The sequence below is a fragment of the Atractosteus spatula genome, chromosome 14 (genome assembly GCF_055471065.1).
Source record: "Atractosteus spatula isolate fAtrSpa1 chromosome 14, fAtrSpa1.hap1, whole genome shotgun sequence".
Lineage (NCBI taxonomy): Eukaryota > Metazoa > Chordata > Actinopteri > Semionotiformes > Lepisosteidae > Atractosteus > Atractosteus spatula.
In genome coordinates, this window is record NC_142719.1 from 8,941,647 (window position 1) to 8,965,558 (window position 23,912).

The 23,912-nt window shown below is 35.8% G+C and overlaps 1 protein-coding gene across 1 annotated transcript in view; it reads left to right on the top strand.

The window, feature by feature from the left end:
• Positions 1-1,273: 1,273 nt before the first annotated feature.
• The window catches only part of pacrg (PARK2 co-regulated), a 106,834-nt gene continuing 84,195 nt past the window's right edge, over positions 1,274-23,912 (top strand). The window contains exons 1-2 of the mRNA XM_088932424.1: positions 1,274-1,509; positions 23,636-23,770. Coding sequence (XP_088788550.1) covers positions 1,414-1,509; positions 23,636-23,770 — 231 coding nt within the window. The 5' untranslated portion in view covers positions 1,274-1,413. The remainder of the gene's footprint in view (positions 1,510-23,635; positions 23,771-23,912) is intronic.

Consider the following 23,912-nt stretch of genomic DNA (forward strand, 5'->3'; position numbering starts at 1 on the left):
GTCCTGGGGGCAGCCCCTGGGGTAAATCTCACTGTCAGTCTCTATTTAATTCACATAAGACCTTTTTTTTCTTTAGCTTTCTGGACGAAGAACGAGACAGCATGGCTGACAGGTGAATTTTACCCAGACACATGGATCAGAACCTGAACTGTCTGGGTAAAGCAGGACGAATCTTTAACTCAGTTCCTGGAGGGCCTAATGTCTTCTCTGTTTTTTTTTCTGCCCACGTTCTCAGTCACGTTGTTGGTCTAGTTATTTAGTCAGCTGAATGACTTTAATAATTTTAACCTGGATTTGAGGCATTAAAGGTAACTGTACCTTAAATTAAGTGAATGCCTTATGTAATTAATTATAAAAAACCCTAAGAATCCTATATGTCTAATTCAGAAAGTCGTTAGGTTAATTGTTTAATTGGCAACTCCAGTTGGAACAATACCCTCCAGAAACAGGTTCAGACCTCTGGGGTAAGCCCCAGTGAGTGGGGAACCCACATGCAGTCCATGTTGTTAAATTGGTCTCTGGTGCTCGGAAGAATTTCTGGGGATGACACCCTATGTCATAGAACAGTCCATCTGCAAGAAGACTTGCTGGCAAATGTAAAAAAAAACAGTAGCTGGCTATACACAGCTTCATAGAAAGTTTGGATTTTATAATTTTGGCAGCCTGGTCACTATGAGAACAAAATACTGTAGCTATGACTAAAGTGATCCAGCGTGAAATTATCTTACTCAGTTTTCTGCCCCTAAGGCTTTATTGTACAGATTACTGTATGCCATGTGTTAATGTAAAAAAATATTTCTTGCCTTTTTTTTACTAGGTTTGTGCATGCCGATCTAAAATTATTACCGAAGTGCTAAAATAACGTCTGTATTGACAGACATAGTTGAAAAGTTTAAAGAATCAAATAAATCATGAAATAATTTAACGAATTTACAGATAATAATAATAACAATAATAATAATAATCATTTCGCATTTAATTAATTGCATTACCCTTCCTAACAAAACTCCAGAAGCATTTCCAACTATATTAAGGGAGAGGGACAACAATTTGTAGTACTAATGGTTTTAAAACAGTACGACAGGTCAGAAAGATGGTAACGCACCGAGGGGTAGTATAATAAGACTTTGTAAAATTAATAAATAAAAAAAACGTAAATATATTTCAGACAGATACATTCATTCATTTGTTGCCGGAAAGTGCCCATGGCGACTGAGCCAGCGTCTATCTGTATCTCTATAGCAACTGAGAACATCTGTCTTACGTCGTCTCTATAGCAACCGAGAACGCGTCTACAAGGTAACCCAACGGGAAACATTGTTTCTGGTGCTGGACGAAAAAAACCCCAACAACACACATTTTTAGTACTACAGTTCCGTGTGCCTTTTAGTTGAAATTATATTACCGCAGTCCATGAGCACAAAAATGAGAACTTTAGAAGCCTCTAAAGAAAAAAGTCAGTTGAAGACTGAAGGCTTTACGGTGAAGTCAACCATGAAGAACTCTGTCGTAAGTAAATGGCAAAATGAAGGAAAGGCTTTTTCACCGGCATGGTGTCCTTCCAGTTTGACGATATTTTAAAACCCTCTGTGTGTTCTCTAATTCTGGTACTGTGCAAAATGCCTGTTTACTTTCTGAATGTATTACGGATACATTTATTCCCATAGCATTTTGGGTTCGCGTGTGTTTTGTTCATTCTTCGAAGAAGATATGAGGTAATTACGTTTTGATGAATGGGGTGTTTACAACTAAATCAAATAAATACGCAGGAATAGGCAGACACAACCCGCAGAACAGTCATGTACTCAAAGTGAACTGCACACAGTTGTCTTGCATGTTTATATTCAAAATGCATATGTTCCATTTATAATTTATAAGAAATAAATTAGGGAACAATGTAAGTTATTTATTTATACTGTGTGCTTCCATAAGTTAAGATGGAATAAGAAGTTAAGAAATAATGTCAAAACTGAAATTATAAAAAGAGAGGATCTTTCTTGGATTTTTGTAACATAATGAATTTAAGGAGTTTATATCCTAGGTCTTGGTGGTCAGGGGGCCATAGTTTCAAAGTAAATGTGTAACTGGAGTTGTAAATTGTCATTTCAATCCAGGGTCAGTAACGTTTAATGTGTCCTGATACACACATTTAATCTTGCCTTTTTTATGGCTTGAAGCAAATATGTTTTAAGATGAAAACACATGTGAAAATATAGTTGTGCATACTTCAATTGGATTTCATTTAATTTATTTGCTAACTGTAGCCACAAAGAGGGAAAATAACTTGTTTTGTCATAAAATGTTGATTGTGTCAATATTGAGTTGTACTTATCACTGCTTCCCAAAATGCTTTAAATGAAAAATACTTAAGTTGAGTTTGAGACTAAAACCCAACAGAAATCACTATTTCTCTTTATACTTGAGAGAAAAGTGAGATTTTCATTCTTTAAAAAGTATGACAAACACCCTAGACACAGATGACACAGATCATACAACAAATAAATAAATGCTTAAATTAGTTAGCATTTTGTATCTGAATTGTTCTGGACTACAGTGAGACCGATATAAAAAGTCTAAACTTAGATGTTACACATCTAATTCCTAATACACATGGAATCCCACAATGAACAATAACCTGGACCTCTCTGATCAGCTAAAATAGATTGAAAAGGACATTGCAAGTCTGCTTCATGGTTTCAAAATATTTAAGCCCCAATACAGCCTCCATCTGAGGCTGCAATGAGGTTAATGGTGTGTGGGACTGAACTGTACTGTACATCACACTGATTCCATCCTTTAGCAATAAGATTGAGATCTGGAGGTTGGTCTGTCTAACCCAGGCCATTGCCTGCTGTTTGAAAGAGTCTATCCAATCGATTGATATTTTCTCCAGTGAGAGTAGACATAAGTCCAAATGTGTTGTTTTTTTAATTGCTTTTTATCTTTCCACACATATTCTGACAGACCTCGTAGATTTGCCAAAAAATAGATTTGTGCAGACTTTTTTTCAGATCTGTGGACTGCCTGTTTAAAGCTGTGGATATTCTTATTGAATTAGCCCTACTCAACTCAATATTAATATGCATCTATATTTTAATGTATTCAGACATGTTTTGGCTATCAGTGTTTGTGCAGAACCGGGGAATGTTATGGTTTTTACATCCAAGGTAATCTAGTTCCTGGTTTCCATGGAAGCTGGATCCTGACTGTATTTTAAATAATTTGTTAATATGCTTTTACTTGCTTTTCACTGTTGTGATATGTGAAAGGACTGAAGATATTACGGAAACAAAATGCTGCATATCAGTGGTGATATATTTTATATTGTATATTTTATATCATATTATTTTTTGTCATTATGACCTACTTGATATACAGTAACTAGACTAAGTTCACTACCATCTTGTTGTGATGTTTGTTGTCATTAAGTGTGTAACTAAATGCATACATATCCACTCCTTGCTGGTCTCCATGGGGCAAATGTGGTATATCAAATAATAGGGGATCAGATGAAGACAACCTCATCCCCCTGCCTTCTATTTTCACTTCTATTTAACATTACTATGTGAAGACATATGCCCATAAAAGGGATGCAAATTGCCAGATGTTGTTACTCAGCACCCTGGAAAATTGCCCCTCAAGGAAAGAAATGTCACACTGATGCATTCTCAGTTAGAGCACATCTGGAAAATGCAAGAACCCTCAAAGCCTGTGCTACTATATACGTGATAACCTCTATGTCGGTGTTCAGAGATGTATTACGAGAAGAGAACATCAAAAGTGATGGTGGTCTGACTGTTGAGAACCTTGTGGAGTAGGAGTTCTATCTTATTCACATAGTGGACTCTCTCCAGTGGCACTTTTTTTCTTATCAGCTTTTCTATGAATCTAAATTAATGGCATTTATTACAGTCATTCTTCACCACAGACCTACTTGCACCAGCTATTCATCTCTATTGCTTGAGTCTGAACTGGCCCTTTTGTAACAAGATGCTGTACAATCCTCAGCAGTGATGAAATATTTATGCCATTTTAAACTGTGAGTAATGCTACCAGTCAGATGAGCTCCTAAACTCCTTTGTCTGTTGCTTTTACTGAAGATAAATCAGGTGGAAATGTTAGCTGTCACACACTTCAGTCCTTGTTGGCAGTTGTTATTGATCAGGTCAAATATGCCCTTTTTTCTGTTGCTGGTGAAGCAGGAGGATTGAATTATTAGCCTCAAGATTGTAACGAAAGCGTTCTTTCGGGACCCTATGCAGGCGACACAATCCGGGGATGAGTGAGGAAAACACAGGGGAAAAAAGCATGCAGGAGTCGGGAATGAAAACAGGGGGTGTGTCCATAGTGTGCAGGTGTTCTGAGGGGTGAATCCAAGGCAAACTGTCAAAAAGGGAAATCCAAGACGAGGCAAATGTCCAGAGCCGGGCGGTCCATTAGAGATGAAAACAAACGGGATTAAAAACCGGAGCGGGATCCGGTGGAGGGTCAGGGGGAAAAAGGGGGGAACGGGACCAGGCACTCCAGGTCCCTGACTTGCCAGGTACAGGAACCAATGCAGAGTGCGGAACAGAATAAGTGTCTGGCTTTTAAGGTGGGCTGGATAGGAGGCTGGAACAGGGGGCAGGTGCACAAAATCAAGTCAGAAGTGAAAGAGTCGGAGTGCCCTTAAGGGGGAGGGACTACAATCGTGACAAAGACAAGATACTTTTTATTGCAGTAGACTTTGTGTTTGTGTTTGATGCCTGACACTCATAGGATTCTTTGATCTCAATGGTTGTATTCCATTGTTACATCCAACACTGAATGAGATTTTAAACCAATTATATTCCCCTGCGTCCCTGTCCCTAAAGCGGTAGCACAATGTAAATATATGAACTGTGTTTGTGTAGAGTAAACATTGGGAATATAATTGATTCATATTAAGTAGCAGACCAGCTCCACTAATTAGTGTACAACAAGCTTTAGAAACACTGTGACGTAGATTTGAAACGGGAAGGGCTTTAGGGGGATGCCAAAGGCAATCATTTTTACCTTCATTGAATTTACCTTCAAGAAATGGGTAATTTTCCACTCTTGGGACAAGTGGATGAAAACTTTTACATCACACGAAAAACCAACAAATGAAAAATGATTCTAATTCCAAAAAAGCGTTTCATACAAGTAGTTATGAGGAATTCTTAATAAGTGATTATATGTAATTGGATTTTCTTAACATGACCTTTGGCAATATAATGACAGAAAGTCACGCCTTACACAGCTAAGCACCTTCGTTTGTAGTTCTGAGGAGATCTGTTGTGGTGATGAGGAAGAGTGTGGAGTGTCACAAACTGACAGTGTTGTGGAATGAACATGCAGCTGCAATATGAACTTGACTGCACCGAGTGACATTCTGGACATTGTGGCTTTGGTGACGTAAATGAAGGTGATGCCAGAGACTGAACACAATTAAATCACATTGTAGATATGTTTTGTGCAATAAACAAAAGTGGCATTATGAATTAGATTAGGTCAGTAAAGTTCATGGCATGTGAGTACTCCAAAGCGGGTCAGTTACTATGTCTGCATTTATCTGAAAACAACATTAGCCTTAGTAAAATAGATGTAAATACCTTTACATATAGTGTACAAAGATGTGCTTACATAATGACTTACCTGTATCACTTCATACCAGGACTGTGAGCAATAAGTACTTAAATACATTATTTACCCAGAGTTCACATAACAGTATAATACATGAAGGAAAATGGTGAATTTGCACAAGAGTACCATATGTGAACATTATGTTTACACATCGACCGTCACATGCGATTACTGTACGACCCTCTGCCTCCTCCCTTGTGGTAGCCATTTGTCTGTACTTTATGAATTTAGTTTTTTTTTGCCTTTATTTTCCATAATGTAATTTATTTGGTAGTAATTTGATCTTCTCAACCTTCAGATCATAGCTATATAATCTTGACCCACAATAAATTCTATTTAAGGGGACTGATATTTTCAAGAACATATAAAAAAAAGAACTCTGCCCCAGGCTGTTAACAAACTTAATGTTTCCTTTGTCTTTTCTGTAGAGCAGCAAACCAGAAGTCAGGGATTAAAAACTAAATAAATAGCTTTAACCTCATGACCCAGAGAGGTCCTTTGCTCTGATGGGAAATAGCTTTGACCGCTAAAGCACGTTCTCTACTCAGTATAGCTCTTTTTCCCCCTTGGTGCAAATAATACAAACACAGGCTCTAAAATAGCAAAAACAGAACAGTTGTCTAGAATTGGAAGTACAGTACTTGGTGTTGCTGTCCAAGATATGAACTTGTCTAGGTCTCAAAACCTTCTGAGGTAAGTCCATGGACTTTCAGTTGCTAGCTACATACTGTACATCCAGTTTTGTAATGTCTTGCTAAAACGATGAGTTGAAAACACTATTTCTATGTTTTCTTGGCATTTATACATCAAGTATTTTAATACATTAATTAGTATGGGATTACACAGCATATATTCAGCACAGGCCTTTTATCTTATGTGTAGATCAATTATTTATTAATTCTACTACTGCTTCTGTTTATAATAATGAAGATATTCTGTAATTAAATCCAAGCCTAATATGCTGTACCTTCTTTATGGTTTTCCATTTATGGAACCATTAAGACTTGTATTGCAATTGTTTTACTGTATGTCTAATCATTTTTTATATTGTGGTGTATTTGAGGTCCACTTAAAAAATATATCAAAATTCAACTTGAAAAGCAATGTACATGTACATCAAAAAAGAGCCTTACACAATAATAGGTATGCTGTAGATATGAATTTTGTTAGCATAATTAAACTACTGTTTTGTATTTACATGTAGAATGAACCTTGTAAAACACTCTACCAGTTTCTTATAAATATTGTAAAGTGATTAACCATACAGCTGCCACTGTTTTAAATCCAGTGATAATTTGTTTGAGCTTTACATAGACAGTGGAAACAGTATTCAAACAAAAACAAATTTCTTTCTTAGTTTTACCTAATTGAAAACCTAAAATGTACAAATGTTTTACCATGACAATGTTAAATATTATCAAACAGGCTTTCACATTTCCCACCATTGTTAATATTGATTCGTGTGGTTCATGTATTTTTAGTACACAACCTCTTCAATACATGTCTCTCCATTTAAAAACAATTCAAACCAGTTGATGTGAAAAGTGCAAACAGCTGATAAAATGCTATCAGGCCTTGGAGTCCTGTCATTATTCATTTCTACAAAGACATACTCACTTTTTTGTAGTTACAAACACAACAAATGAATATAGTCTAAAATCCTTCACAGTATATTCATATCTTGTAGAGTCACCTCAGCAATGGTAACGCAGTTCAGGAAAGGAAAGGCTTAATCACAGTCTATTATGTTGCAAGAATGACAGCCATGCAGTGAATACATTACCTGATGTGCCATTTTAAATGTTTTTTCACAGATCTTTTCTGGGAAATGACAGCATTTTTTCTTTCCATATCAAAAAGATTTAAAACATTATTTGAGCGCTATCAACTTTTCAGAGCAACAGAGTAGCGATTCCTAGTTTGATCTTGAGAACTGTATTACTCATTCTTTATTGTCAAGAGGTGCTTTTCAAAATAAGGGGAAAACATAGCAAAGGTAAGAAACCCTGGCAAAATAAACAAGATTTGTTTTCTCTGGGTTCAAGTGGCAGTCATTTCTTGTGAGACAACAATGTCTCTTGTTTCTTTTTTAACTCTCTAAAGAGAAATAATAATGCATTTGTTAATAGGTACAGTACATTGGCTTAGAAATTATCTTATGCAACTCTCCTGCAGTACATCTATTTAAGAATGTTTTCTTTTATACAGATTTAAACAGTATCCTATTTATGTGCTAAATTTAATTGCTTGCCTTTATTGTCTGGTACTCTCTGTGGTGATCCACCTACATTTTCTGAAATTATCCCATAATAATAGATTGCTTTTTATAAACTCCACTGCAAAGTCAAAACGGCTCCAAAATGCTGTGATTCACCACAAACCCTGTTGTTTTATCCCTGAACTTTGTGATTTGTGTAGACATGAATTGAGTTCCACTCATCAATTTTGTGTTCAATTAAGGCAAGTGTTGATTTTGAATTAGAGCACCGACATATTCAGGCTGTGAGAAAAGGCTCACATGTGACAAATTGTCGATTGTAGCTTTTCTTATTCTCTTTATGTTTTGATAATAACTACGTAACAAACATGTATTTTCGGCTTACTGCCGGAAACTGCTGGAAAATATCTCAGCTGGTTAATGCTACAATGTCAGCAGTTCAGCAGCTAAAAAAGATGAATCATTTCAATCACGCCAAGCACTGTTTCAATCACAACATATGAAGCCATCTGTAAAGAAATTAAATTACAACAAAAAAAACAACCAGTTAGGAGATTGGTTGATTTAACAAAATGCAGGTTTTCTAAATTGAGTGAATGCACTTCTTCACTTTACAGACTTGTTCTTTTTCTTTCACAGTGAAAATATGATGTCTAAGCCATCACTGTCAGGAACCTGCTGTGTAGAAAAATATTGTGTGTTCAGTGCAAGAAGCTTTTCAGGGAAAGTAGCATTTCTACTAGAAATAGCCAAGAGATACTCATTTGAACAAAATAATTTTAAGTTAAATAACCAAGCTTTTCTTTTTCTGTAAACTAACTTAAAAGTTTGCAAGAATCAGAACAAAACAATGCAACATTTTGCCCCATATGTTCCCATCCTCCCTCAAAGTTTAAACCAAAGGTCTGTTAAGATACAAGTAGCTACAGTACATTGGATGTTGCATGCAAAAAGGATTTGAACACAGCAGCATTGTAAGCCTCCAGTGTCCCTGCCTTAGCACCACTGAGCCAAGCAATAGGGAGCTCTGTTCCTGTTGAATTGAAAGACCAAGATGAAAGTTGTCATTTAGCAAGAGTATTAGGTGAGGGCAAGGAATATCCTTGTTTAAAATAATTGACAAAGGAAATGTATTTCAAATTTTATGAGCACTCCCAAAACATACATGTCAAGGTAAAGTAGGTGTACATTAGTCCCCCCAGTATACAGTATGTAAGGGACATGTGTTGTGGAGAAAGAATATTTATGTGAATCATCATTGATGATTAGGGGTTTTTGGAAGTTTAATTTATGTTTTCCTAAGTTTTATTTTAGGAAAATGCTTCGTCTTACAAATAGGAACTGTAAAATACTTGTATGAACAAGAAAGCACGAAGAAAGGAAGTTAGTCCCTTAGTTGTGCCAATGAAACCCAACAGATTATCATCATGAGATTGTCGGAAGCAATTCAGCAGATTGTAATTCCAGTTAAGCTTTTAATACTGGACTTCTCATTTGAAACCATTGACTTTATGCTTAACTGAAGGTCACTTTTGCAAAAGCAAAAGTCCTTCCCAGGATAGATGCCTAAAGATCATTTAGACACTTAATAGTCAATGGTTCTTGATTGTTGTTGGCTACAGTGTCCTAAAGTCCTTCAGACTTTAGAGGTTCAGGAATACCATTTAAACACTGTTATGTTTTTCATTTATTCCTCCTTCCGTTGTCAATATAATAGTCTCAGCGATTATATGATGATAACATTGAGTCCTGGTGCATGTAAATGTGAGAAGGTTTGAAATAAGGCTTGTTACGTATACAGTATGTGTAAATGTGGCTATAGAAACTTGATCAATAATAACTTTTTTCTTAGGACCTTTTCAGTATTCAATAAGCTAAAAAGACAAATTTAATGTGAACTTAAAAAAAATGATTTCCCATGGTCATGTGCGCATAAGACAGATTATGAAGGAGTTAAAATGGAAGCAAAATAAATTCTAGAATAATATGGAGACAAAATAATTTTTTCAGACTTTGAGAGGATTGTCTCAAGACTTTTAAAGTGTACTTAAAACAGAAATTAAAGACAATGGGAGAACAACACATGCCCTTACAAAAGAGCGATAAATATGAATGAACTTAAAGTGTCCCTCATGTATTTCTCTTTGCACTGTACAGACAACCTTGTAGTGTAATTTCATACCTATCAGTATGATGCCTATCATTTATACTTAGTTGTGTTTTTAAAATGAATTAATGAATTACGTTCTTGTAAGACAATTGCATATTAGCCTACAATATAGGACCCAAGAAAGAAATGAATTTATAATGCCTTGCTCCCAGATTGCCACCTAGATTGAGCTAGCTATAACACAAGAAAATTAAAGTGATTTGCGATGGATCTCTGTCATCTCCTATTAGGACTGCTGTCAGGTAGAATTTTCCCTCACCAAATTGCTTTGATAAAGACTTTTGTCTTATAAAAAGATTTATCCATTTGTTGCAAGAAAAGAAAAAATGCACCAGTTGGCAAAATAGAAAGGCAGTAATAGAGAGTTTGCTCTAAAACTTCCCTTCTGTAATACAAACGCCTTAAACGCAACAGACAGTTTCCTTAAGCAAGTACTGTACCTGAGAGGAGCAAATCAATATGGCCCAGATTTACTCCTTCAAGGAATACATGTCCTTTTGACCCTAGGTACAGCATCAGTTTGTAGATTGAATTACAGACTGCTGATGAAACATGTTGCAGACCTCATTTACTACAGGCAGGATTAGGGCTGCGCTTGAGTTACTGATGGGATTCAAGACAGAAATGGAAACTTTGCGCTGATGCATGACTTATCCTTCACTACAGTTCTTTATTTTATGATAATCATAATCAGGCATCACAAGAACATATGAAAGGTTGCAAATTATAAATGAGAGGACATCTGGTCCGCCTACTTAATATGGTTACTAGCAGCTAAAGGATCTCGTCCTTTTCTTAACTTAAACACATTCAATGAACACAAAAACTTGCTTGATGACAGACATTATTATTGTATATGCACAGTAATAGATTTCCACTTCAGACCCACCTATGCTCCAATTAAAACTATTGTATCAAAGCATCGTTGACTAGATATTCCAAACAACATTCTGATATAAGCAAATGATGATGATATGGCTTATACATGTTGTAACACATTAACACTGTAATTGTGGGAAATCTGTTACACACCGTCTCCTGGAAACTGCTTATATTTGATGGAAAAATATCTGCATTTTCTGCAACACAGACGGGATGGTCTGTGTTGATTACAGAAAACTAATGGTCTGCTTGATATTGAACTTCAGATTATCTCTAGACATATCATTACCCTATTGCACAACCAAATAACAAAATAAAGTGTATATTATTTTTGTATAAATGGAATGTAGTGTATAAGATCAAGTAGTGAATTGCATATTCATGATTTCATGTTTTAATATTGTGCTCCTACCAGTACCACACTTAGCACTGGTTTTGTATATTTCTGCATTCACCATAACAATGATTTTATTGCACCATTTTAATTGGTAATCCACCTTTAAAAATGATTCGTTTTTTTTTTCAATTTAAAGGCTGCAGTACTTGTAATGTGGTAGTGTGTGCATAAAATAATATCTCTGCTGAGGAAATAATTATTCATAATGCTTAGGAAGAAACTTATAAAGAAATGGGGACAAGATTGTCCTTTGTGAGCCCAGTCTTGAGCTGCTGTGGCTGTGATGGCTGTCAATCACTGCCAATTTCCCTCACAGCACCCTGTGCTCTCTCCCAAACTGGTGACACAGAAAAAGATTCAGCTAAACCACACATTGAGAAAGAGCCTCTGGGAGGTTTTCATGCACAATATTAAAAAGAAAGCAATTAATGTAGAACTTAAAAAGAGAGAAAATGTAATGGATTTCATTAAGATTAGAACTGGATTAACCTCTTGAATGCTAACTTTTTTCTTTTTCTTTTTTTTAAAATCTTTGAGCTTCGGCAATTCTCTCTGTTATTTAGTTAGTCGAAGGAATGATTAGCGTTGTAAGGGACTTGTGTCCGTGATGCACATACTAAGCCTTGCATTAATAATGAATTGTAATTGTAGTTAAATTAAAGCCGCAGAGAAGGTAATGATAACTATAAACAAAGTTCTCCTAATTTAATCCTTTTTTCTCGCATACCAGAGGGAAAAAAACTGTGTTGCCAGTCGTGCCTTTACTGCTAACGAGAAGTCATAGCATCTTGGGATTAAAACACTGGAAATTGAGTAAATCACTATTTGTTCAGTCTCTAATCTGTGAAGCAAAAGATACAATTAAAGAAAAACCTGGAAAAAACTCTTAAACATATTTTTGTCCGAAGAAAAACAGTTATGAGATCAGGAATACTTATGATTACAGCATCAGGCAGTGAATCTTTGCATACTTTAAAACATGTCTTGCCATAAAAATGACAAATATGAAAGATCAGTAGTAGCATGGAATTATTTTTTCTGTGCTATGTTTGAAAACTATAACCAAAGACATAAAGATAAAAGCAAGATCTTGACTGGTGAGATTTGTGGCCTGGCCTGAATTAAGTGAGAATAGCAGTCATGAAATTACTTGCAAGAACTCTGAGATTCTGAGACTCTTCCAGATCCCTAAACTCCTTCTTACCTTGCCTTTTCATTCTATAATCAAAGTTTTATCATGACCACAGGATAGGAAATACAGGAAGGATAGGAAAGTAGATTTCATAGATGGAGAACACTGTCTGATAAGTTAACTCTCGCTTCACAAAAAAGGACTGACAGTACAACAGTACAATCCTCAGTATAACAGATGCTGCACCAATTCACTGACCAACCTTGTGCTCCCCTCAACCATCACTTGTGAACAACACTAAAAGATACTTGAACTTTTACAGTAAAGTTAAAGAATCCACCTTCACCTGAAGAAAGCAATCCATTATTTTTCAGGAGAGAGCCATGACTTGATACTTCACACTTGACAACAAACCACTCTAGTGCACCTTGAAGGTTGTAGTCATATACGGCAAGAAGTCACCACCTACAGAAACCCCCTTGTCAACACCCCCAAATCATCTGCTCCGCATGCTCCTGTTATGCCATGATATCCTGTCCCCACAAAAGGATTGAGACATTAATGTGGTAGAAGGCTTTGCCTGCGCAAATGAGCGTGAGAGCACTCCTGGCAGGGACTCCCTCAGTGAACAGGTCTGAGGCAATAATCCAGATTAAGAAAAATGCACCAAGATAAATCAAACATATGGTTGCAAACACAAGCAAGAGAACCTTTCTGAAACTGGCTCTGAAATTGGTTCTGAAACTCCAAACAGTAAGAGAAAACGTTGCAAAAGTTACCACCCCAGGGATTATATCATCTGTGGCAATGTTTATAAATAGGTAGCTGGATAGATACTTTATTAATCTCGTGAGGGCAATTGCAGTAAATTGTTATTGTTGTTATTTTAGAAATGTCCACTATTGCTTAGAATGGTGCTGACTCCTAACATGACCCATTTCTGGGGGCAAGGCCTGGGATAGGTGTTTTCTGACAAGCATTGTTGGCTGTGTCACACAACAACACTGGTTTGAATCAGCCTGAGAAAGTGATGCACAAAGGCTTGTGGCCGAAGGGTGAGTTTTAAATGTGATGCCAGTATAACAAAAGCAAGGATGGACCCAGACAGAACAGCTCTTGGCAAATCTCATCCCTGTTTACTAGAACTGTAATGCATTTACATTCACCCTAATCATTACTCACTTCAATTATTTTGGTCTGATATTACTTTTAAAAAAATATTTTTAAAAAAATATTGTACTTTACTGATTTGTAAAATTTAAAAAATTGCAATTTTTCAAATGCATGATGGATGATCAAGGCACTAAATGAAGTTATGGCATACCTAAAAATAATAAAAGCAATACCGGATTCAGATTGTAGTGGAATGTTAATGGAAAGGTGTACATTTCCTGCCAAATACACTGCCACTAAGTCAAGTCAATTTCAGAAGTGTGTGTTAAATAAATCCAGTAAGGTATAAGTTATTCTTACCAAGATCTGGCTTCATTGTTTTTATAAATTAAGTTCTTGCACAGATGTATTAGCACATTGGTGTGGGGTGAAACTAGAAAAAAAGGTTAGAAAGCATGCAGGTTAGTATAAATTCCGCAAAGCCGACAGTAAAGCTTTAGTAATGGCACATCACCTTAATCCTGAATACTGTACACATTGGAAGATCTGGCCAGATCATAATTATGAGAAAAGAACTCTATTACTTGCACTGTGTAAATATATAGCTGCTCATTATTTAAATTTAAGCTGTACTTCATAATATGAGGATATGGTAAGGAGCTAACAGTCCTGCCATTCCTGAATTAATAAAATAGCACTGTTCTTAAATTCAATTTCTGAAAAAATATTTAATATTTCAGTAATATTTCAGATCTCTTTCTTCTCAACTACTAGCTATTGGTCTAAGTCACATTTGGTGAACCATTGATTGCTAATCTGGTTCTGAAAAACCCTCAGATAATAATGTTTTTTGTGTTTGTAAAAATTTCAAATGAGACCTCTATCGCAACAAATGATCTTAAGTTATAAACCAATAGAAGAGAAAAGTCAGTGCATGATTTTTGAAGTGACCAGGCTCTGCTGACACGGCAGTGAAAAAAAAAAATATTTTGAACGGAGAAATGCGTGCTACACTCTGAATGAATCACTTCAAAACTTCACTTATGATTGGTTTTAATATTGAAATGTGACGTCCAAAAGTAAAAAAATAAATAAATGGAGTGGAACACCAGAATCTCTGTGAGTAAGTGTCTGGATGCATCATTAAATGGTCAATAGTTTGTGTATCATTAGCTTTAACATGTCAATGACTGCAGTTTTGTAACCTTCATCAAAGAGATGACAACATCAAAAGTCTTGTATTTAACCATTTGAAACTGATAGTTTCTATAGTCACTATAGTTTTTCTATATACCGCAGCTTGTATCACAGGTATAATGCATGTAGAGTTGTATTGAGAGATTCATATGGATCGTGAATTACCTCCATTTCACTTTAAATACCTTTGTAGTTTGTTTATAGGTGGTATTACACTTCTGCTATTACTACTATAACCCTATCACTACTAGCATGTCACTGAAAATATACATTTTCAATAATAATCTTGAGACATTAGGATTGAAAAAGCTTGTTATTTATGTCAGAAGGACATTATTACTTGATTATTAAATATATGCAAATTATTTTTAACAGGCACGAAAAAAGTATTTGATCTCTGTTAGTCTCTATAGTAGTATGTAACATCTACAGTATATGGCATAACTTTTTTATATATACAGTAGCATCTGTATTATACATGTACCCATGAATTATATATATACCACCTGTATGAATTTAATGTCTGTGGACTATATGTGTTTATTCCTGTCTGAGAAGGACAGAGGCTGTTATGATAAGATCATCAATGAGTAGCACACAGTATACTGTACGTATGCTGTATCTACAACTGATGTATCATGATGTACTGGTTTATCAGTCCTTAATCCCGAGGTAAACATAACTTCCATGTCTGCCACATGGCCTGCCCTGGCTCTAGACTGGGAAGAACAAAGATGTTGGTATCTCTGCATTAAGTTCCCCTAAGAGGATTTCTTCAACAACCCTCCTCCCTACCCAACCCTCCCCCACCAGACTAGCTTGGTCGACCGTTGATTTATGCAATATGCTCATCTAAATAAAGAATGGGTAAATGTTTGTCCTTCCACGGCTTGATATGATTTGTCTTACAGCATTACATTTAGCACACGCTTCACTGCCCCGCGGCTCCCCTGTACGATTACATCGCCAGTCTGTGTGTTCCAGTGAGGCTTTAGCATAATGGCAGCTGACAGAGTGAGTGGTGTAAGCCAGGGAAAGAATGACGTAGCCAAATGCACTGCGGAACAGAACAGCACAGATTTCAGCTAGAGCCACCAGCTACTTTGTTACTGTCATGGTTTCATTTTATAACCTTGGGTAGGTGTACTAGTCATTTATTAATGTATATACATTATTTCAGTCAAGGGACACTAAACACAAACGCTCTACATGATAATCCAGGACATTTTCTCCTCCAGTTTGTGGGATTGTCTAATTATCTAAATGCAAATTAAAGCTGCCTTAATGTTAGTAACTCTTACTAAAGCAGTATTAGAGAAATTCCCACTTCACTATGGCATTAATCACCACAAACATTGAATCTTGCCTACCTTTTAGGAATTGGGATTGATTGCAGTAAATTGTCATGCAATGCAATGTTGTCTAAACTGTTCTGGCAGGTCAGAATACACAATGTTTGCTACGCTCATTTACTTAAAGACCGTTGACTTGATATTGATATTTCCACCCAGATATTGAATCTGTTTTTTTCACGAGATTTTGTATTACATAAAAGTGGGTTTGACAGCCTTACATTGTAGTGTGCACTTTGCTGAACATGGTATGAGTGTTTTCTTGACAAAACAAAATTGTTTTGACACAATATTCCTAGTTTTTATATTTTATATTTTATGTTTGTCATATACATGTTGTTAACTGATACTTCTTATGAATTCAGATTAATTTACTGCTATCATTACACATTATTTCCATAGAACATGCGGACATTTCTCCACAACTATGTGACATATCTTAAAGGTGTTATTGTCAAAGTACATTGGACAGTTAAAATACAGATTATCATTGCTCTAAATTTATAAATTGTAAATGTAATAAATTTCTAAGTTATTGAAAATATTTTAATTGTTTGAGACAATACTGAATCTAGAAAATGGATCAGCAAGTGAAATACGTGTGTGTGATTTTTGTTCAGTATAGATTTTCAATTCAGTTGCAAACCACTGTTTCAACAGAGATTCTGTTTTTTTGAATTTATTAGAACACCTTCTCTGATATTGAATCTGAAAATGTCCCTTCATCAAAGCATCAAACTGTGACAGTGAAGACTCATGCAGAATAACCTCTCCAGGATACAAATGAATTTTGCCTTTGACAGAAAGTCTGAATAAAAAACCCACTGTGCTACCAATGTTGATCCTGGAATAAATAAAGAAATAAATAGCAAATGAACCAATGAATAATGGAGATTTTCAGTTTGCTCGTGCTGATGTTGAATTGTATTTGTACTAGTTTGCTATAGAAATGTTTAGCATCGTTTTCTTCATCTTGCTGCTTACTGATTGCCTGTATGAGGATTAGTAAGCAGCAAAATCAGTGGATCCTCTTTAACCAAGATGTTACAATACATCTCTGTGAAGACCGAACAGTATCTTCAAAATATTTCTTGAACCTTAAGTATGCATAGACCAAGAAAAGCTTCAAGCACTATGATACTAAGTTACATTTTATATAGGTTGAGTAATATGAAGTGCTTCATGTGTTTTTATGCAAATGAAAGTAAATTAGCCTAAGGGAAGCTATGAAGAAAGTAAGCTTAATGTTTAGATTATGTGACTATTCAACTATAATAATCCAAACGTCATCATAGGAATAATAACACTATGCCAGTACAGGGCACACATTTATGCTGGGTTTTACTTGTTTTTCTTTGAAAACAATTCAGTTCGTTTCTGTTTATCTTCTGTAAAAAGTGGTATGAAACAGACTATAAGGTAATTTAAAAATATGAGCTATCCCCTGCTATCATACAGAACTTGGAGTCGTAAATAAAACAAGTTAGTAAGAACATGTAGCTTCATCTTTAGTTGACATCTTTCATCATCAAAAAACACAGCATAGTTCAGAGCATGCTGAAATACATAATGAATAGGACGTCTCACAGTGCCAGCTTGTACTTTCAGACTGAGTCCTGTGGTGTGCATGTCAGACCTTCATGAAGTCTGAAGTAGAATTGAAAGAAGTGATAAAATAATAAGAAATAAATTGAAAGGACATACACCTCGAAAAAAGTGGATAGTGATGTGGCAGTATATATGTATATTTCTAAATCTGTAGGCCTACTTGACATAATAATATGCAGCATTACAGTACAGAACTGCCTCCCCACCAAAGAGTACCAAAGAATATTGCTTTTCTGGTACTCTGCTGTGGTTATTCATCTCCATCTAACAGCAGAGCTGTGCTATTTAGCTAGCAATGTATGTTATAAATGTAAGCAATATATTCAAACTTTAATAGTTAACTTCTCTTGCTAGTTGCTAAAGATTTGCAGTGTCTTATTAAAGTCAGCTTGAACTATAAGGCAAACTGATTCCAGCATCATATGACTGTAGCTCTAGTGCACATGGTTAACTCCTTCCTTTCAGAAGGAGTCAGTATGGTTCTCAGTTACTGATGAGGATTCTACCTGGGGGGCCTAAAGAAAAATGAATGGTTATTGCCTGCTCTAAGAATAGAAGAGTAGAAAGTTCATGGTTTTGCCGTACTGTACCAAGAGAGAATTCAGGAAATCTTCAAAGAGTTTATCTGGGTGGCAGCAGATCTGTCTTTGAATGGGCACTGGGTTTCTGTCCACCAGATTTCTAACCTTCAGCTAGTCATGAATTAATCCATTCTTGTGCTTTTACTCCTGCTGCGAACACTCAGCAGAAAGGTTTTTTAAAGGCACTATGTATAATTTTTTCAGTACTGAAACTTAGTTCTTCTGAGATATCTGAACCTTCTGACATTCAATCGAATAGCTCTTAAACTTGTTGATCAGTGACAGGTAAAACCTGTAAGAAACAAAATGCAATTAAATCTGGCCCTATATATTATGTTTTTATGTCTTGCTGGAGGGGTAACATATAATTAGCTGACTGTATGAATGTTTTAGAAATAGCTTTGATTTGGAATTTATCTTACGTTGCTCATGCTTGTTAGGGTAGTAAAAACTGTCGCTAAATTGATACACACTGGTTTTCCAGTGTTTCACTTCAGCTACAGTGCATGTGCATGAAAGTGTAATGTATCTCATTGCATAAAGCAAAGATGAAAATTAATTTTTCAGGGTTTAAGGTCATTTAATTTTAACTGTTGCTGAAAGAATGAGTCACTACTCAGCTTACCTTATTCTAAGAAATAAGTTTTGAAAAAACTGATTTAAAAATGGAAAAATCATATGCAATAAGCTGAGTCTATGTCCAGTGAACTAGAGCTTTGGAAGCAATTAACAAATGATGCACAGGCAGGTTCCTGATAAAGTAATTTTCCCTCTTAGTGATCACTTACTGTATAGTGCTTTTGAGATGTGAATTACTAAAACACACTCAAAATGTAATGTTCTGTATAAAGGACATGGAACATCAGTGATTAGTTTCTGGAAATGAAGTAGGTTTTGAAGGCAAGGTGCCCAAGTTGTATTGACCCCCCAAAGGCCACGAAAAGATACTTCTGGAAATAAAAGAATAATGACGATGACATGCCTAAGCTGTGTTGATATTTACATTTAAGAATGTAAGTATGTAAGGCACAGTGGGTATGTAAGGGCTTCAAAGAATCAGAATGTAATTTTCAAATTTATTTTTCTCCATATGATATAAGGACAGAGGTCCTTAGTAATATGTTACTCTTGATCACTTACAGGCAAAACTGTCTATGAGTCCAAATTGTCCACTATGTCCAAAATTCAGCAGCCAGAATCCTAACCAGGTCTAGTGCAGGTGATCACATTACTCCTATCAAATTTCGTGTCGACTTCAAAATCCTCATGCTCACCTACAGTATAAGGCTCTGCATGGCTTGGCACCTTAAAACCTGTTTGATCTGTTATCACCCTACTCCCCATGTCACAACCTTCGCCCTTCTAATTCTGGTCTGCTAACTTTCCCCCAATCCCCTCTACACTCTATGGGTGACAGGGCCTTCTCCTGTTATGCCCCCAACTCTGGAACTCTCTCCCCAAGGATATCAAAGATTCACCTTCTCTAAACTCCTTCAAATCTAGACTCAAAACCTTCTTCTTTAGAAGAGCCTTTACTTAACTGGTTCCATTCTTTACCCCACTGCTCCTATTGTATTTAGTACCACCACTGTCTCCTCTGCGTAACATTGGTACAAAATCCCATTTTTTCTTTGAGCTGACAAAAGATCTACTGGGTCTTTTCCTTTATTAATTGGCTAACTTCTGTTCCCCCATTTGAAGATTCTGACTTCTGAAAGCAATCACTGTGGTATTGTTAAAATATTGATCTTTTATAATGCTGGAGGAAAACACAATTTCAAATTCAAATGAAGATAGTGTGTTTGCTCATATAATGGTTTGAAGGAAAATAATTGGTATGTGAGGGCTAGAGGCACTAACAAGGAAATGGCTTAATGAATTTTACTTGGTTTCCCTTTGAGGCTCTTGCCCTACTGTTCATATGCATAGGGTGCAGTAGTCATATGTTTTTAATGCAATTATAACCATTTCAGTATCTTGGTCAAAATAAGTCATTTGGATCATTTTTAGAGCTAAATACTACTTTTGCTTTGAGATAGGAGAGGAGAGAAAATCTTTATCTGCCTATATTTTGTTCCTGTGTATTTGTTAACAGTTATAAGTTATATATTATATATAAAATATATACACATACTGCATGATAAATACAGGTCTTCTTTTGTGTTCTGCTTGCTTATTTATCTGTAAATATTACACTAGTTCTTGTTTCCTTGAAATCAATAAGCATTCTTAGAATAATATCACAAAAAATCTCCCATGCTTGGTAAAGAATATCCTGAAAAAGATCATTCTGTTTTTGAAAAACATTTGTTTGGACCGTATTGGGTTTTTTTTGCACAATGCAAATAAATGAAATTATTTTTTGCACGTTCCAGCAGGATCCTTTTACAATGCTATGCAGGCTGACCTTATCAAAAAAAGCTCCCCTTGCCTTTGACTATGGGGTGACTCATTTCTTACAGCCTGAAAGGAAAACCACTTTGAACTGTACTTAATTTATATAACAGTTCAACTGCAAAAAAAAGCCCAGGAGCTTTCTCTGGTGTGCCTGTGCATTCCCCCCACTGGCTTTGTAACAGGCCATGCGATACAACCCAACAAATAACTCTTAGCAAAAGAAAAAAAGAAATGAAAATGCAAGCTTCACAAGGGGTGACAGGAAATTGACAACCCTTTACCAAACATCCATCAAAGGTGTTCATAGCTGCTCTAACGTCTACAGAGACTTGCCTTGCAGTCTGTTTGATGGATCACCTGCATGAGCAAGAAGCCGCACCACACCGAACTTACCATCTGAATTGATGAGCCGCTGATTTTCCCTATCAAAGTTGCGTGTCAGCACATGGATGTACAATAGTAATAGGATTATCTGAGCACTTTGTTGTCATTTAGAAAAAGACACAGGTCTTGGTGGGACTAACTTGCTGGTCTCCTTGGACCTAAAAATCACCTCTATGTGAAGGGGTCAGGAGCTAGCTCAGGGTCCATGAAAAAGGCTATTGATCCTGTAACAAATAGAAAAAGAAACCTGACAGCTAAAAACATGGATCTGCTGCTCCATATGTTCTCCAGATGTTTTCTTTAATAACCAGAGACCTGACTTTCCCTCTATTGCCCATCGTCCCTAAGCTCTGATTTGACCATCAGTGCAGTACAGCAGGAAACCAAGCCGTGTTTTTTCGAAGAGTAGAGCAGCACAGTGTGGATCCATTTGCATTTAAATTATGCCTCTCTTGTCGGTCAGCCTTTGTGAAAACAAACCAGACCAAAAACATATCACACTGTTTCATGGCTTCATAGAAATGACACAGAAACAGAACCTGCTTATAAGATGTTACCACAGCTTCATCTTGAGATATTTGGTTCAGATTGAAACTAAGATATACAGTATGTCTTGCAAGCAGTAGTGTACTTCAGACAGATTTGCATTTAACATTCATAATGTCTGTAGCCTTACATTTGCAAGTGAAGGATTGTTTCAAATAGATTCCTTGGACTCCATTCCATCAGAAAGACTGTAGAAGGCAACCTTAGAGCACTTCCATGAATTCATATTGGTAGCACAAATGAAGGCTAGAATGGAGTGCAATAAATTTTAAGAAAAATCCTAAATGTGATATAAATATTAATGCAAGTATACTCATAATGATAACATTTTTTTAATCAATCTTGTGTACCTACTAAAAGATACAATGATATCTTGGGAGTGTTCTTAGTACATACAGTAGGAGCAAAATGTACTTAAAATGAAACCAGTGTTTGTGCTTGTCTTACTTTCTGCTTAGCATTATAGTGCTGAAAACTCCACCTCAGTTAAACTTTCTATAGTTAATGATTTTTGTGTACCAGCTACAGTGCTTTCCTTGATGAGAAAAAAACAAGTCAAGCAATCACCTGATTTAATCTGACATTGCTGAATATATTAACTAGAAACCTTACCAAGATGTTATACCAAACATTCTAGAAATAGGTAATTGCTACAGTGTTCTGTTAATGATTAGAAAGTAATAAAACATGAAAGTGACAATTTTGTCCTGTTTAAAAACTTTCATGTGATGTAGAAAACAGGGATTGATTAACATTTACTTTGTTGGTTTACTGTTATTTTTCTTTCTGAATATAACAATTTTTGCTTCTCAAATGATAGTGCCCTGTTATGGCTTCCAGATCTTGTTTCAAAACTCTGTATTACAAGAAGTTTTGTATATAATATACTGTAAATAGAAATTTATATTTTTAATGATTTGTATCTTTTGTCCTGTATTCTTTCAACACCTCCCTCACTATTTCACTTCCCACTTTCTGCTCTGGTTGATATTTCAATCCTTCCCAAGAAAACTGCTGATTTTATGTCTCTGGTTTAATTAAATCACATATCTGTAATGTTGAGCCTGAACTGTGAAATAATCTGAAGATTAATTGCAGGATATGAAAAAATACAGTCCTGTCATCTGTGACCAGCTCCAGATGGTTATTGCTGTATGCAATATTGGCAGTGTATCCATTTATTATGGTAAACTGCAGCAAGCTCACCTTATGTGCTTTATCTTAAATGCTTCACTTTTTTTCTTCTTGATTAACATCACTTTTATAGGAAGTATTTATGATTCGTATAATAAATATGGTAATAACTTACTTGCTGTTTGATCAATTTACCATGTCAGTCTGACAAGCGTTAGTCTTAGCTGGTCATACGGTGTGTAGAACTGACTTATTGGTAAATCTACTGCCGTCAGTCACTACAAATGCTTCCTAGTTAGTCATACAGTATTTAGTTGTGTAGTCTATGAAGCTTCAGATAGGAATGACTCATCAACCTTTCTGATTTCTGATGACATGCTAAACTGAATAGCTTTAGGCCTGTTTGATTTTTCCCCCCAAAAGATGGAAAATATCTTCTAGTCTAACATTTCTCAGCTTAGAGGCTTAATTATTATTCTGCTTTCAGATGTATTACAATGTTTATATAAGTAAATGTAAATTAGTATGTATGTCAGTGCTGACAGTATTTGTTAGTGTGTTCATCAATGTGTATTCCCCAGGGAAAAAATAATGTTATTCTAGGTCTGAAATTATTTTTAAAAATTTCACAATTACAAAATTCTGCTAGCTTATGTTCAAAAAGGAGAGAAAAATATTATGTATGCATACCTTGCAAAAAATATTCTTTCTCTACTGTATATGTACAGAGATAGAGTGAAGTATTCATACATTTCTTAAACAACTGTTCAGTGGTATTACATCTTTTGCAAATAATTAAAGCCAAAATTGTGTGAAAACAGTGGTCTTTCACCTTAAAACCTCACTTGAAGTCTTAAATGGGTCATACTTTTTTCCTGTAGGTTGTTGGACCACCTGCAGCTGGAGCTTTTCGAGAGAGACCTGCAAAGCCTACAGCATTTCGCAAATTCTATGAACGAGGAGACTTCCCAATAGCTCTGGAACATGATACAAAGGGAAACAGGATAGCCTGGAAGGTAAAGTACAGACAGAAAGAATGTTATTTTACTCAGTGTACCCAGGAACACTGGAAAAAAATATCACTGGGTTGTTATCCCTAGACTGTATACCTTTTTCAGATGAGTTTGTTTGCTTCTGCCTGGTGGTATGCATACAATC